The sequence below is a fragment of the Lampetra fluviatilis genome, chromosome 8, assembly GCF_964198595.1.
Source record: "Lampetra fluviatilis chromosome 8, kcLamFluv1.1, whole genome shotgun sequence".
Classification (NCBI taxonomy): Eukaryota; Metazoa; Chordata; class Hyperoartia; order Petromyzontiformes; family Petromyzontidae; genus Lampetra; species Lampetra fluviatilis.
The window spans coordinates 12,855,999-12,871,360 of NC_136282.1; the positions used below are offsets into that span (position 1 = coordinate 12,855,999).

At 47.3% G+C, this 15,362-nt stretch overlaps 1 protein-coding gene across 1 annotated transcript; it reads right to left on the bottom strand.

Annotated features, from left to right (window-relative positions):
- Positions 1-1,183: 1,183 nt before the first annotated feature.
- Positions 1,184-12,915, bottom strand: LOC144933903 (T-complex protein 11-like protein 1). The gene is made up of 10 exons (XM_078859195.1): positions 12,746-12,915; positions 9,560-9,748; positions 7,464-7,599; positions 6,624-6,744; positions 5,550-5,770; positions 4,879-5,015; positions 4,192-4,442; positions 3,651-3,832; positions 2,911-3,083; positions 1,184-2,632 (listed from the first exon to the last, which is right to left on the bottom strand). Exons 2-10 carry the CDS (start codon positions 9,726-9,728, stop codon positions 2,391-2,393), a joined length of 1,632 nt encoding a protein of 543 aa, XP_078715321.1. The 5' UTR covers positions 9,729-9,748; positions 12,746-12,915; the 3' UTR covers positions 1,184-2,390.
- Positions 12,916-15,362: the final 2,447 nt, after the last annotated feature.

Here is a 15,362-nt window from a genome sequence, read left to right on the forward strand (position 1 = left end):
GAATTTCACTTCGACAAACTTAATTCATTCCAGGTGCGGTGCAATCAATTGAACATGACAAGCTGATCAACTGTTCAGGCTCAAATATGGTTATTCCGATTGCCGTTCATTTGCAATTTAGATTCATGAAACATCTAAATGTGACCTGATGAAAATGCGCTACATGAACAGTGGACAATTGTCATAGTGGTCCTGTTATTAGCAGATACAATTGTTGAACCTGGCCTTGGAACAAGGTCAGAACGTCAACAGCACGAATGATGGGGGGGGGGGGAAGGATATCCACACCAATGTTGCAGTGGAGGAGTGACCTCTGGGGACTTTGATAGAAAGCCTTGGTTACTGGGAGCAGCTGGAGTGTGGAGGAAGGTATAGCGAGATTATAGGGGAGAGTTATGCAGGGTCAAGTCCTTAAGAGGCCCTTGAAGATGGTGAGCGCGATTTTGAAATTGATCTTGGATTGTGAGCCGCTGGGAGGTTAGTGGAGTATCATGGCAATGTGGTCTCATTTACAGGTACGGGTGAGAAGTCTTAAGTGGCATTTCGATCATCTGGAGTTGAGACGAGAGGGATATGGGGAGCCTGTAGGGAATAATAATAGTCGAGCTGGGAAGTGAAGGCATGGATGAGAGCCTTCGCAGCAGTTGAAGGTAAGGAAATGGATGCACAGTAAATGGAGTGCAGATGAAGGTGCAAGGCCTTGCTGAGTCGAGATGTGGGAAGAGAATGAGTCTGCTATCAATGAACACTTTGAGGTATCCGACACCCTGCAATCTATGCTGTGGACTTTTTGCGGATGAGTACTGTACTTATATTTTGACAACATTCATGCAGGCAGAGGGGCATTATTTGAAATGGTGCACGTTTATTGACAACTACTTAGCATAGATGTTTGAGCACTTGTATTGTTTCAGTGTTATCGTTGGGTCAGGTTTGGCCTCATTTGACAGCAAATTAAATACAATACTGCATTGCAAAAATGCCTGGAAATGTCTGTTGAACCTTTATGGCATTTGTAACATTGATACATTCATACTCTTTGGTTCTTTCGGTAAAGTCACGTACTTAGAAATAAACTAACTACGTGACTTTACCGAAAGAACCAAAGAGTATGGATTCCTGCAGTCACGAAAGCTTCAAGTCAAGATTGATAAATTCATATTCTTGCAAGCATTGGAAACGATTGAAGAAGGTTGTGGACATCTTTACTACAACCATGGTCAACAAGACAATAAGATAAAGGTTTTGGCTCCGAAAGCAATTCACACTGGTTGCCATACATGGGCAGTTCTGCCAATACACATGGTGCTGCGATGTTCCAGATTGTACCTTGACTGGTTCTGTTTTAATACATCATTCCACGAACTCTTACGGTTTACGGTGTGTGTGTATATATATATTATTATTTCATCAGTAATTATTGTCTAATAAGCAAAGGGCTGGTGCTACCCTGATGTCACACCCAGCCGGTTGCATGCAGGCATTGTCATGCGTGGTTTTTCTGTTATATGGAATTAGGATACAGTAAAACCTTGGATTGCGAGCAAAATTCGTTCCGGAAACGTGTTTGTAATCCAAAGCACTCGTATATCACTTGTGATCACGTGCCACTCGGCAGACAAAGCGTATACTCGTATTGCAAGACCTCGCTCGTTTATCAAATTAATATTTATTTTAAAATTTTGCTCGTCTTGCAAAACACTCGCAGACCAAGTTACTCGCAATCCAAGGTTTTACTGTAGATTGATTAGTCTCATGAGTTAAACTTCACTCTTTTCATTAGCAATCCCTTATAAATCGTGTAAATGTACTGTGTCCCTTCCATGGAGTTCCAAAATCTAGTTTTAGTGTTAATCTTCATATTGTTTCAAACAAATTTAAATTAATAACATTATCTACATTCATAATGCTTGCCATTGTTTCAATCTGTATCCCGTTTGTTAAAATATAAAAAAAACATGTTTTTAAATTAATAAACATAACTCTTAAATTTAGAAATATTATATGGAAACAATCACTCCTGCAAATCCCTTACAATCCCACCCTCTTGGACAAACGTGAGAGATGCCTCCAATGAACAAAGGCCAAAAACAATTAAATAACAGTTGTACAAGACAATCCTACACCACCTTAACAAACGCCAGTATAAGTTAATCATCGCTTCAACTATATGCCGAATGCGGGGTGTAACGATAGTAAAGACAAAACACAAAAGCAGCAGGGTGCCTCACTGCAAACTCGCTGTCCTTCAGTATGAGGTTAGCAGTAGCGCCGCCGGTCTGTCCTCAGACCTGCCTCGGGATCTCCGCGTTGCAGGCAGTAATGGGGGTGGCTGCGGGGGATGCGGCGGTGGCGATGATGATGGCAGCAGCGGTGGCCCCAGATCCCGATCACTCCTTCGAGGAAGAAGGACCGGTGGCCGTGCTGCCTACGCCGTGATGAACCCTGCGCAGCACGTCCGAGTAGACGGGGGCGAAGACGGCACGGTTGAAGGCCATGAGGCGCGCGAACGTGGCCTGCAGCGGCTCCAGCTCGGCCCGGATCGGGGACAGACCCCCTGGGAGGGGCTGGGGCCCCCGCTGAGGGCTGTTCACCACCAGGGCCCCGAGCATGACTGCTCGCACCCGCGACTCTAATCACAGAAACAGACAGAACAGCTTTTATTTCACTGTTTTTTTTTATCGGACTTAGTTATCAAATCACGTCCGCATGGTAAGAACACAACTTTTTTTAGCTGCAGGATCAACAACAAGAGTACGATGTGAACTGGCTTGCCAGACAGGGTTTGTGTGAAGCCCTCTAGCAATGGCCAGTTTGGAGTTTGAGCTCTTAATTATTTTTAAATCGCTGGCTCACTGTGTGGTCGAGTGTCCGTAATTCTGTGTGTGCGCGCACACTCCGTGTGCATACCAATGAGCTTGATGACGGCATTTCCCTCGGAGTTCAAGCTGCAAATCTGCCCGATGAGGAAGCTCTCTGCTTCGGAGGACAGGGGCGGAAAGCCGTGTTCACTCAAGCAGCTCTGCAGCTCCCGCGCCATTTGCTCGCTCACCGATACCAGGGTGTCGCCGATGCCTGGTGACCTGCCCGGCGCCCGTGACGATAGGTTACGGTGAGAACAAAAACATAGCCAATTTAGTCGTCGCGTGAATTCACAATCCTTTCTGATTAAAAAGGCGTCTCGATTCCAACATCATCAATCTGCTATTTTGTTTTTTAAAGGTGGGATTTTCACTCACAGTCAGGAAAGAGGGACGTCAGAAAAGCAGTCAGGAAAAATTCCTTATTTCGTAGGTTTTGTTAAAGCCCTCTAGCAATTCTGTACAAAGCAAGCAGCATGATATGGTGAATTGTGGTCGGCCCGACATCACGGAGTTGAAACAAAAAAACCCTGTGCATGTTGTCTGAGCAATGGAGGATGGCATGGCAACAAAAAGGAGTGGAATTTCCGCATTCAAATCGCTACCTCCAATTTCCTCCAAAAACATATTTCCAGCCGAGTGGCTTTCCCCTGCCCTTCCGCATACCTTCCTGTCCTCCGCACCTCCGATTAGCGCGATTGGCAACGTACGGTGCAAAAGAAGTTCAACATACGTACATGCACCGGCACCACGACCCCAGCACCCTTGGGGGGCTGCCCCTCACCGCACCTGATGTGCTTTCCCTCGAGCAAGGCCACGGCAGTGGACTTGAGCCGCCCGGCGAAGGCCGAGAGGCCCGAGACGGCGGTGCCGCCGGCGCCCACGGTGACGAGCAGCACGGCGGCCAGCAGCTCCAGTCCCCAGAGGCGCAGCTGCATGTCCTCCAGACGCGCCTGGTCCATGAGCACCGTCTGTACGCGGAGAATGCACCCGCGCCGCTGGTCGCTATCGCTCCTCCGTGCGTTCGTTAGGGTGGAAGGTGGCTGCATTGGGCTTCAGGCTACGAGAGGTGACGGAGGGATCGCTGCGATTTCCAGTCTTGAGTTGGGCTCCTAGGCCGAGGCAATTTGGCCGAATCGTTAAAATTGCACCACACTGCCTCGCATAGGACGTTGTGGACCAGACTTGAGCCCCATAGTGTGCGAGTTAACATCTCGCCAGGTTTGTTGTCGAACAGCTCAAACATCATCTCAAAAGCCTCCACTACCTACCCCTGGCACGACACCCCCTCCAGACCACGAGAGATCGATCTGCGTCCTCTAAAGCTCACCTCGGGGAAGGACCTGCTGCCGTGGTCCCAACGAAGAAGCGTTGCGTACGCGTGGTTCAGCACGGCGATGGCACTGGGAGGGGCCGGGGTCGTGATCGCCTCCTGGCCTGGCACAGCCGACGTTGCCCCCCTTTCGCCTGTGGTGGTGGTGGTGGCGGTGGCGGCGGCGGCTGCCGCTGTTTTCTCGCTGCCCACACCCCTGAGTTCTTGTGAGGCCTCCGTCAGCCACCGAGTGGTAAATTCCAGCGCGTCTGCTTGCAGTCGCGCAGGAATATAACACGCACACAGTTCAAGTGTACTGCCGCGCGCGTGTGCACGCTTGTTGCTGTGTGTGTGTGTGCGTGCGCGCGACCGCGTGGTGGGGTAGTGCGCAGAGTGGTGGCGCAGTGGATTGCACGCTAGGCTATGAAAACGGCGGTCTTCGTTATATTCCCGCTCACGACTAACATTGGTGGTTGATATCTAAACCCCCTCATCACCAACCCGCATTGACCGGGGTGGCGAAGTACGATCAAATAAAGCCCACAACAATCTACATGCCGTGGTGAGGCCCTCGTCCAGTATTGGATCGACAAAGCGCTAAAGGTTCCCTTTTGAGTGATGCGTTTTACCCCCTGCGGTCTATAAGACTAAACGGGAATATTTATTGCGTAACCTGTCATTAAAGGACTGTGCATGTGATCGTACTGGGCTGCTTGTTGAGGAACTCCTGGAACTTCTTGCGCTCGTACTCGATGGCCTGCTCCTGCAGGTGAGGCCGCATGCTCTGGATGGTGAAGTTGGCCATGTCCATCTTCATCAGCTCCAGCACCTGGAATATCTCCCTGGAAGCCCGACCCGTTGTGCAGAATCGTGTGAGCTTGCCATGCAGTTGCAACGTAAGTGCTATTTCACAAAAAGTGTTTGATTATGGAAAAAACAATTAAGAGGAACGTTTCCTGCATCTACCTAGACTGTTTATACCGAGCTGCCGAGTATACCTTGTAAGGTTGTTAAATAAGAGCAACGGCTTTAAGAAGTAACAGCAAGTTGAGCGGTTGTAGTTTCTCTCTTAGAGTCAATGTGATCTCACCGTGATGTCGCTTCCACGCATTTTATTTCAACATCAATCCGAGCGCTATGGCTGCACCCTTGACTGTAACTTTTCAATTCAATTTACCTCACGAGCAAGGCATTAAACTGACATTTCAAAGCCCAAGACACAGCCTAAGCAACAAATCTCTTTTTTTGGATAAAGTCTTCCTTTTTAGTAAGGCAGCTTTACCAACAACAACCATTCTTTGGTAAAAACTCGCTTCCATTCGCCCCGCACGCTTTTCACCGTACATCTGACCACCCTCCACCCCCCGCCCCCCGACCTGAACAGCGGCACGACCCCGGAGACGGTGCGGAGGCGTGCGATGTCGTCGTCGCGCGCGGGTGCACACAGCGATCCCATCGTGTCGAGGATGAAGGTGGCGAGGCGCGCAAAGTCGAGCGCCCCGTTCTGCGCCTCCTGCGCTATCAGCTGCAGGTCCAGTGCCTCCTCGATCACGGACCGCAACCGCGTGTGCCCCGGCAGCAGGAGCAGCAGCAGCGACTGCGATCGCAGCAGGGAAAGGTTGGCCGTAGAGCTGAGCGATCCGGTTATTATGAGTTATCTCAATTGATTTATCAGTTTGATTACGCGACCGATTGGTGACATCATCGGCATCATCAGCCACATCATGCTGGGATTGGATTATAGATGGCTTTGGAGTGGTTGTGAGTTCTAAAGGGCCCAGTAATCAACCAAAAGTAGTTGGATACTATTCTTATTCGATTGAGCGACATAAATGACGAATCGTCTCGGCTCTATTTGCGTACTTGTCACTCTGCACAGTTACCAGATGTTATGAAATGTCTTTTTCAAGGCCAATTATCAAATCATCGTTGAATCAGCCACCCCCCCCCCCCCCACGCTTTACCGAACCATGGGAGCTGTTTGACCACACTTCACCACATTGATCAATGCGGGTTGGTGAACGGGGCCTCTCCCAAGACTTTTTCAGATATCACTCGCTACTGATGTTAGCGATGGCCGAGAATGGAAATCGGGATGCCGGGTTCGACAGGTTTTTTTTTGTCTGCTGAATTTGATATTGCTTGCCATTATTAACTATTACCCATTATTAATATTTTATAGGAGAGTGTTGTTTTTCGAATCTCTCTTGCAATAGAGATCTTGTTACTTTCCTTCACACTATCACCAGCATGCCCTTGTTTTTTCATAACTATGCTGAAGTATTGGGAACCTTTAGAGTAATATACGTTTGCATTCATTGCCCAAATTACTTGAATTTAAGCCGAACAGGAAAGTATTTATTAGCATACCTGAAGATCATACAGAAAAAGAAAGAAAATTGATGACATCATCGTCGTCATCTCTCCCTTGCAACCGCCGTAGTGGCTACCTCCTTGATCTCTCCGAGGAGCACGATGGCATGGTCGTAAGTCGGGGGATCCTCATCCAGTTGGGTCTGCAGGCAATCCCAGAAAGCTTTGCGTACGATGTCAGACACGTGTTTCTCGAGGCTGTGGAAACCGCAGGAGGGTGGGGGGGGGTCACAAATGCATCTTTGGGGGGGGAGGGGGGCGGCCGGAAAACGTTGCCAACTCACAGACTTGCCTCGTTCGAAAACCTGACAACGCAACCCCAAGAACAAACTGGTATTCCTCTTCGAGATTACCAAAGTAACGTTAGTCCACGGTGGTGATCTTGTCCTTCCTGTCCATTGTGTGTATTAAAATAGCCGTACCAACGGTAATCCCTATTGAAGTATGGTGCCCTGTATAGGCATGCATCTAAACTATGCATTATTTGATGATTCGCTTCCACGCAGCACTAAGTCGGTAGTTATCCGAACGGGTAAAATTATTTTGATTTATTTCAATTTCGATAGATTCTCTAATTAGTCTTGGCCAGTAGCAGCTAGTTTTGCACAGAACTTCAACATTATCAAAATCAATTGCGTGTCCTTGTTGGCACGCGTGTTCTGCTACTGCTGACACTATACGTTGCGCCTGACGCGGCTGTCTGGCTTGACCACCTGAATGTGAAATTGTCGTTGTTGCTCTGCATCTAAATCAGCAGCCATACGAAAGAAGTAGTGGGCAAAGGCATCCACACAATAACCGAAGTCTTTGTTTGCGTTGCGTCTATCTTTACACGGTACGTGTGTATGTTGAGCTTCTCTCGCACCGTACGTAGCCAACCGTGCTAATCGGAGGCGGGGTGGCCCGCCGTGCCGTACCTGTGCTCGGGCGGAGGCTTCTTCTGCAGCTGGAAGTCGCCGTTGAGCACGATCTCGTGAGCCAGCGCCATGTTGGTCATGCTGTGGGCCGTCTCCATCAGCTCGTCCAGCGACACCAGCCGGGGCGGGCTCGACGCTGTGGCCGCGCACACACATGCGCGCGCGTGCGCGCAAGCGTAGATGCATCATTGTGTGCGTCAGCAATTGCGGTGCCAAGCGCGAGCAGTGAAGGACACCAGCATTGCTTTTGGCGTGCCAGGCTGATGACTAGTTTGGCTCCACGATATAGTCATGGTTTTTCAGGTAATGTACAATCAATGTGCTTGTATAAGTAGTAATCACTCTCGGGAAGACTTAAAGGTTTTTTTGGGGCGATGTAGAACACTGCGTCTGTGAACATGGAAAGATTTGAAGCTTTCGTGACTGCAAGGAGTCATCTTCTTAGGTTTTTTCGGTAAAGTCACGTAGAAAGTAAAATAAAATAAAAACAAAAATCACGACGTTTCGGAGGCAACACAAGTCTCCGTCATCAGGTGGGACCGTCACAGCCAGATTAGCTGTATCAAGGTACAGCTAATCTGGCTGTGACGGTCCCACCTGTATCAAGGTACAGCTAATCTGGCTGTGACGGTCCCACCTGATGACGGAGACTTGTGTTGCCTCCGAAACGTCCTGATTTTTGTTTTTATTTTATTTTACTTTCTACGTGACTTTACCGAAAAAACCTAAGAAGAACATGGAAAGAATTACATTTTAAACTACGGCCCTTTAATCAATCCACTGTTGGATGAGGACACTCCCCACACCACGCGGGTCGTTATTTCACCAAACTTTACCATGCGGGTTAGGGGGGGGGAGGATAGACAGGCGAGCACAGAAAGTAGATTTGAAAAATGTATTGTGCTGCACTGCCATCCGCTGTTCACCACACAGCCTCGCAGCTGCCTATTACAACCGTGCATGCGTGGTGGTCACCCATCCAAGCACAATCCAGACTCAATCCTGCTTAGCTCCTGAGCGCTAATGAGATCAGGCATATTCCAGATGATTATTTGATCGAGTGGATGTAATGCCCAGGATTAAATCGGTCAACGGGTTCAAATGAAGCACCATGTGAGATTGGCAGTTTAACTAATTATTAAAATAAACAATTACTCTATTTTAACAAGCTAATGTTTAAATGTGGGTCGATTAACTCTGCTGCAAGACACCAGGGTTTATATTTAACAAAGGCCTGTTTGTTTTCTATAATGGTTTACACTTCAACTACAACACTTACTGTCAATGGTGCCACCGTTCCGCAATGGCTCGCTTTGCGACACCGTTGTCATTCAGTTTGCACAGCACCGTGGAGCTCGCACGTGGCCATTCACCCACAAGTGCAACATTATCGATCTCGTGCATTATCCGTATCGATTACATGTACTCTCAGCTGAAGCCGATATTATTTTCACCATTTCCATGAATTCCCTTCATTTGCAGAACTCTTGGACTAACGATCACTCCTTTAGCCAATTCCATTTTTTCCTACGGATTCATCTCCACCGAGCTGACCCCACCGAATGTGCATCAAGCTCAACTTGCCACTGCCACAATGGCAGTGACTCTGGGCTAATGCTTTGGTTTCCAGTTGGAATGAAGACCCAAAATAAATCCTGCACCGCACCGCACAGCTGTTCAGTGGCAGCCACGATAAGCCATGAAAATTAAGTAAAAATATTAAGTGCTTTGAAACGAAGCTCTCTTCTCCCCGGTGATGACCACGAGGCTTACCACAATTCACCATGCCACGGTGTGAAGAAGTGTCTTAGATTGCAACACAAGCAATCACCATCAGGTGAGAATTTTAATGTTATATTTGTATTATTTTATTATTTCCCTTATACGTGACTTTACCGAAAGAACCAATAATACGAATCCCCGCAGTCACGAAAGCTTTAAATCGAAGTGTCTTAGCTCGGGATTACAATGCTAATCAATGAATTACACTTTGTATATTTATTGTTGGTCTTCTTCATTCTGCCTGTCAAATAGTCTTGCCCCTGGGGCATACAAATATTTGGGGAAAACAAGATTCGTTCACGCCAGCCCCCCACCTATGGAGGAGAGCGAGTTCTGGGGGCTGGGTGTGTTCTGCCGGACGCGCTTCCTCACGCTGCCCTCCACCTCCATGGCGGATCCCGAGCTGTCCGCCCTTTCGCGCAGGTGCTCCTCCTCGTCCGCTTCCTCAGCAGGGCCGCGTCTTTCGCCGCCATCCCGAGACATAATGGCCCCGTCGTTCCACCCTGCCAAGCGGTGGGCATGCCGTTCAAAAATTGGCCACGTGACATTAAACGCAGAAGTGTGAAAAAAATCCCGTAATGGGTGTAATCGTTTCATCCCTGATCACAGATATGTTAAGCTGGCCATGTGACACAATGCCTCATTATGTTCAGTATCAGAACAACTTTTGCCAAACGGTAATGATGCATGATTCACAGGCAATTTTACTGACCAAAAAGCGGAACGCTCAATATCCACTAGCAGGAATAATCACACTTGTGATTACACAGTTAAATAGCACGCTGACAGCAGAACACATTACTACAGGGAAAAAGGCAGCAAATGCTAATGCCCAACACTGAGATGCAATGTCCACCACGCAAACAGTGGGAGCAACCTTCATTCATTTCTGTCGTGCTGCCAAGACTTTTTTGATTTACTGCCAGCGGCCGACAGAAACACTGCAATGTCCTACTGCTAGCACGCAGTTACCACTAGCTACAGCTCATGCTATGCATGTGCTTTGAGAATGCTTTTCACGAGGCACCAATTCCTAATGAAATGGAACAATGGAAAAGAAAAAGAAAATTCAGGGTCGTTATTGAAATATATATCAGCAGAAAGTAAATGCATCAGGGGCAAAAAAACCGTTTGAACAATGTTTTAGCAACAGCGCACCGCAATGAATATTCTGGAGAGAATCTCATCAGTGCGGTTTTGTGATTGGTATAGTGTGACAGTATATAACGATGGTGTCCTTGACTGTATGACGGTTTTTTTTATTCATGTCTGTAGTTGTTTGGCTCCAAAGAAACGAACGGATGTAAATTCTTACCATCTTTCTGTACGTTTGAGAGCTGAAATTGTATGAACACCACCCATTGATGCACTAAACCCGAACCACCACCAAAATATTCGAACGTCACTGGTAGGAAATTATTTTCTCTGTGGTGAATTCCCAACCCCTTTAATAATGTAATGCATATCCCTTTATCAGTCCACCGTTAACTGAAGGCCTCTCCGCACCTTTCAGTCTTAAGATTTTCACCACACTGGTCATTGCAGAGTGGCTAAGGAGGTGCCCAGGACCGGATGAGTTGTTAGTCATGGCCAGAACTCGAACTCGGCTCACCGGGTTCATAGCGCAATGCGCTAACCATTGCACCACGATGCACAACTGTTCTCCTACGTGCCTCAAAAATAATATCATTATCCAGGAAACGTTCACAAAACATGAAGACTATTCAATAGATAATTCACGATACCTCCTTCAGGTGGCAACATTTTATTGGTACCAGCGCCTCTAAGCTAAATTTCCTTAACCTTTTCCAGTGAGTGGGTTATGAGAAAGTTGCCTTTCATTGAATCCATACATTTTACATTCATACACCAGGACAGCGTCACCCGAGTGTAGGTCCCTGTGTTGGGAGTGTTCTGCTTATACATTAAGGGCCATTCCCCAAAACGTCACTTATTACATGGTGCACAAGTGAAACTAAGAAATAAAACTCTACACATTCGTCAATAATACTGCCTTTTTACAAAAAAAAACTGACAAAAGGTGACGTTTCAGGCAATAGCCCCGATTGGATTGTGCCGGTAGGGCCTAACGGCTGGCGTCACCCATCCGGTGTGTAGGTTCGTGGTGGACGAGCCTTGGTCCGCTCCTGATGAATGGTTGGTTATTACACTTTTTTAATCATTTTCAAATGAACATTTCAAAATAAGATATGGCCAAACATCTCAATATAGGCCCCACAGAGCTTGGGTAAATTGTTGTAAGACAGGGGTGGGGAACGTCCGGCCCACGGGCCGTACAAGGCCTGCAAAATCATTTGGTCTGGCCCTGCCAAGGCAACCGCAGGTGGGACTCGAAATTAAATAAATCTAGGAGCAAACCTTGAAAAGCAGTTGCGAGTAGCAACAACATCAATAGCCAGCTAACATCACACGCCTCACCAAAGAGAAGCAGTTTCAGCCATCACATTAGGGGCGAGTTAATTAAATGTTTGACCAAATAGAACAGGCTAATTTTTAAGTTGATAATTTTGTATGGCCCGCGAATGATGTTATAAATATCCAAATGGCCCTTGGCAGAAAAAAGGTTCCCCACCCCTGAAGGGGTACGATCACGAATTCTACAAATGACAATGACCAAACTCGCGACAGATGAGACTCGAACCCAATTATGAGTTGAGATTATTTTGATGCTATAAATGTCCAAATGATGGGCCACTTTGTTGAGCTATCATTTGTGGCCAGGTTGCTTCTGAAAAATAAGTTAATACCTAAGTAGGCGTTTCCTGGTAGGATGGGGGCATGGTTAAGTTTGTATTTGTCAAAGGTTGATTTCATTACCTTTCTTGCACTTTGTACTGCTATCGAGTTTTTGTACCGTTTGTTGTTGGAACGTTCTTACCCAGTGTCCCTACTGGACATCTGCGAAGTAGATAATCAGATTCCTCCAGTATAAATACATATTCTGATACATATTCTGATCTTGATAAATATTCAGATTCTGACTCTTAGGTTTTTCGGAAAAGTCACGTAGGTAAAAAATAAATAATACAAATTATATAAATATTATTATTTTTTACCTACGTATTTATTTGTTACCTACGTGACTTTACCGAAAAACCTAAGAGTATGAATCCTTGCAGTCACGAAAGCTTCAAATCTAGAATTCAGATTCTGAATTAACGAAGGCCAGCACGTGATCCTCCCACCCATTGGAAACCACAACACTGCGCGGGGCATTGTGGGTCACGCGAAGAAACACCGCAACAGCAGCAGCCGCAACCCAAACGGCGCCTTTCAAATTAAAAAATCTCTTTTAGAAAACGAAGTCGATTTACGACCAAAAAAAAACCTAGACGCGATACGACGCGAATTTCAATGAATGGGGGGGGGGGGGTAATATAAAAACACAAAAAACCTCGGGCCTAACAAAAACAAACTCCACCACGACCACGAACTGCTCCGTCACTGCCCGATGCAATAACTCACGAGACGGGACTCACCGCGAGGAAAAGCGGCGTCTCCCCCCGCGAAACGTCGCCGCTGTTCGATTCGCCCTTTGGGCAGACGACGAGACGCGGCTGCCTGCCGACTGACCGCCTCCTGCGCGCGTGTCGGACACTCACGCTCACCACTACCACCCACCCACGCTCACAACTTTTGTAATCGACACTTGCCCCCAGGGCAGACCGTCAAGGCTGTCCCCGCCTCCATCGACTCCGCCTATAGCGCCGAAGTGCCCGCGAGGCGTTTGCTCAATTCGAAACGTGGAAGTCAACGGTCGCCGTGGTTTTCTATGCCCCAATGTACGGAATTTAAGCGAATTTTACTTCTTGGTACTTGGAATCATGAGCGTTGAAATTACAGCTTCTTTACGGACACAATCGTACGCCTTAATGTAATTAAGGGAAGCCTATTTCCACGAATCACGAGATTCACCTTTATTAAACGAACTTAACCTGCCAATCAACTCAAATTATTCAACTGGGTCACCTGCTGCACGGCGTCACTGGCTGATGTCCATGGCACTTGCTGAATAAGGACACAAATCAGGGGCCTCTTTCACGCAAGAGCTGCGCTTCTAATTCTGTTATTTCCCTTTGGCAACACCTTCAAGAGCTAAATGTCAACGTCGAGGTTCTATCGGCCACTAGAGGGCTTCAGGAACGAGAGAGTCCGTGTAGTGTTTAAGGCTCCTACAGGACACACTGCTTTACTATAGAGCCATGCTCTGGTTTTTTTCGGTAAAGTCACGTAGGTAAAAGTAAATAAATGAAAAAAACAACTAAATTAAATCACGACGTTTCGGAGGCAACACAAGCTACCCACGTGACTTTACCGGAAAAAAACAAAGAGTATGAATCCTTGCAGTCACTAAAACTTCAAATCTAGAATATATGGCCATGGGATGGATTTCATGGCCACAGAACTGCGACTTTGTCTTTTAATTTTCCATTCACGAGGTACGCATCGATTTGTTCATGTTCTGATGTGGGATTTTTTTTTTCACCCGCCACATTTTAAATCAACATGCGTTTAGAGTATTTGGCTGCTATAAACGTCCACATGATGATGATGATAAGCCCACTTCGTTGAGTTATTATTTTGTGTGGCCAGGTCGCTTCTGAAAAAGAGCGATATCGATCAGTGTGGGTCTTACCTGGTAAAAAAATATAGTTTTTTAGTTATTTAGCTGTACTACCCTCTCGATGTTCCAGCTTATTATTGTATCAATTTTATTCTTATATCTAGGTGTAATTTACAATTATAATGTAAAAATGTAAAATCAACCTCAAATAAAAGAGCTATATGGCTCAGTGGCCCTTACCTAATAAAATAAAAACTACTTTTGGCTGTGTCGGGTGGTGGTGGGTAAACGACACGTTTATAATTATGGGATCTAACCCCCAAAACTCCCCCTTAATTATGAATAATATCGGTCGCGAAAGCCTACGCGTTAAACTAACAGTGCACATTTCGATTTAAAGCTTTCGTGACTGCAGGGATTAATATTCGTGGTTCTTTCGGTAAAGTCACGTAGAAGGGAAATAATAAAATGAAAGTCAAACAATAAAATCGAAACGTCGTGAGACTTTTATTGAAAATAAAAGAATAAAATCGAAACGTCCTGAGACTTTTATTGTTTATTTTTATTATTGTATTACTTCTCTTCTACGTTACTTTAACAGAGAAAGAACCAAGAATATGAGCGCACAATTGTGCGGTGCGTCTTACTTTCCGGAGCGTATTCTACTCTGGTGAATACGGTAAAAAAAAGTCTGCGATGTGATTGGTCCACAGAAATGCACAACTCAGCCAATCGCCGCGCTCGCTCGTGGTAATCAACGGCGGGTGTGAACCAATGGGGGCACGCTCGCTAAGGGCAAGGCAACGGTCGGCGTCTTAGCCAATCGGCGCGCTCGCCAATGTTAAGCAACGGGGGGCGTCTGAGCCAATCGGCGCGCTCGCCAATGTTAAGCAACGGGAAGCGTCTGAGCCAATCAGCGCGCTCGCCAATGTTAAGCAACGGGGGGCGTCTGAGCCAATCGGCGCGCTCGCCAATGTTAAGCAACGGGGAGCGTCTGAGCCAATCGGCGCGCTCGCCAATGTTAAGCAACGGGGGGCGTTTGAGCCAATCGGCGCGCTCGCCAATGTTAAGCAACGGGGGGCGTCTGAGCCAATCGGCGCGCTCGCCAATGTTAAGCAACGGGAAGCGTCTGAGCCAATCAGCGCGCTCGCCAATGTTAAGCAACAGTCGGCGTCTAAGCCAATCGGCGCGCTCGCCAATGTTAAGCAACGGGAAGCGTCTGAGCCAATCAGCGCGCTCGCCAATGTTAAGCAACGGGGGGCGTCTGAGCCAATCGGCGCGCTCGCCAATGTTAAGCAACGGGGAGCGTCTGAGCCAATCGGCGCGCTCGCCAATGTTAAGCAAGGGGGGGCGTTTGAGCCAATCGGCGCGCTCGCCAATGTTAAGCAAGGGGGGGCGTTTGAGCCAATCGGCGCGCTCGCCAATGTTAAGCAACGGGAAGCGTCTGAGCCAATCAGCGCGCTCGCCAATGTTAAGCAACAGTCGGCGTCTAAGCCAATCGGCGCGCTCGCCAATGTTAAGCAACGGGGGGC

Excerpts from the sequence above, each read along its gene's own strand:
- LOC144933903 (XM_078859195.1), bottom strand. The coding sequence starts at position 9,728 with ATGTCTCGGGATGGCGGCGAAAGACGCGGCCCTGCTGAGGAAGCGGAC. Across the intron at positions 3,084-3,650 it reads CTCGAGGGAAAGCACATCAG|GTCACCAGGCATCGGCGACA; the intron begins GTGCGGTGAGGG and ends GGCGCCGGGCAG. Across the intron at positions 2,633-2,910 it reads TGCCGTCATCAAGCTCATTG|AGTCGCGGGTGCGAGCAGTC; the intron begins GTATGCACACGG and ends TTCTGTGATTAG.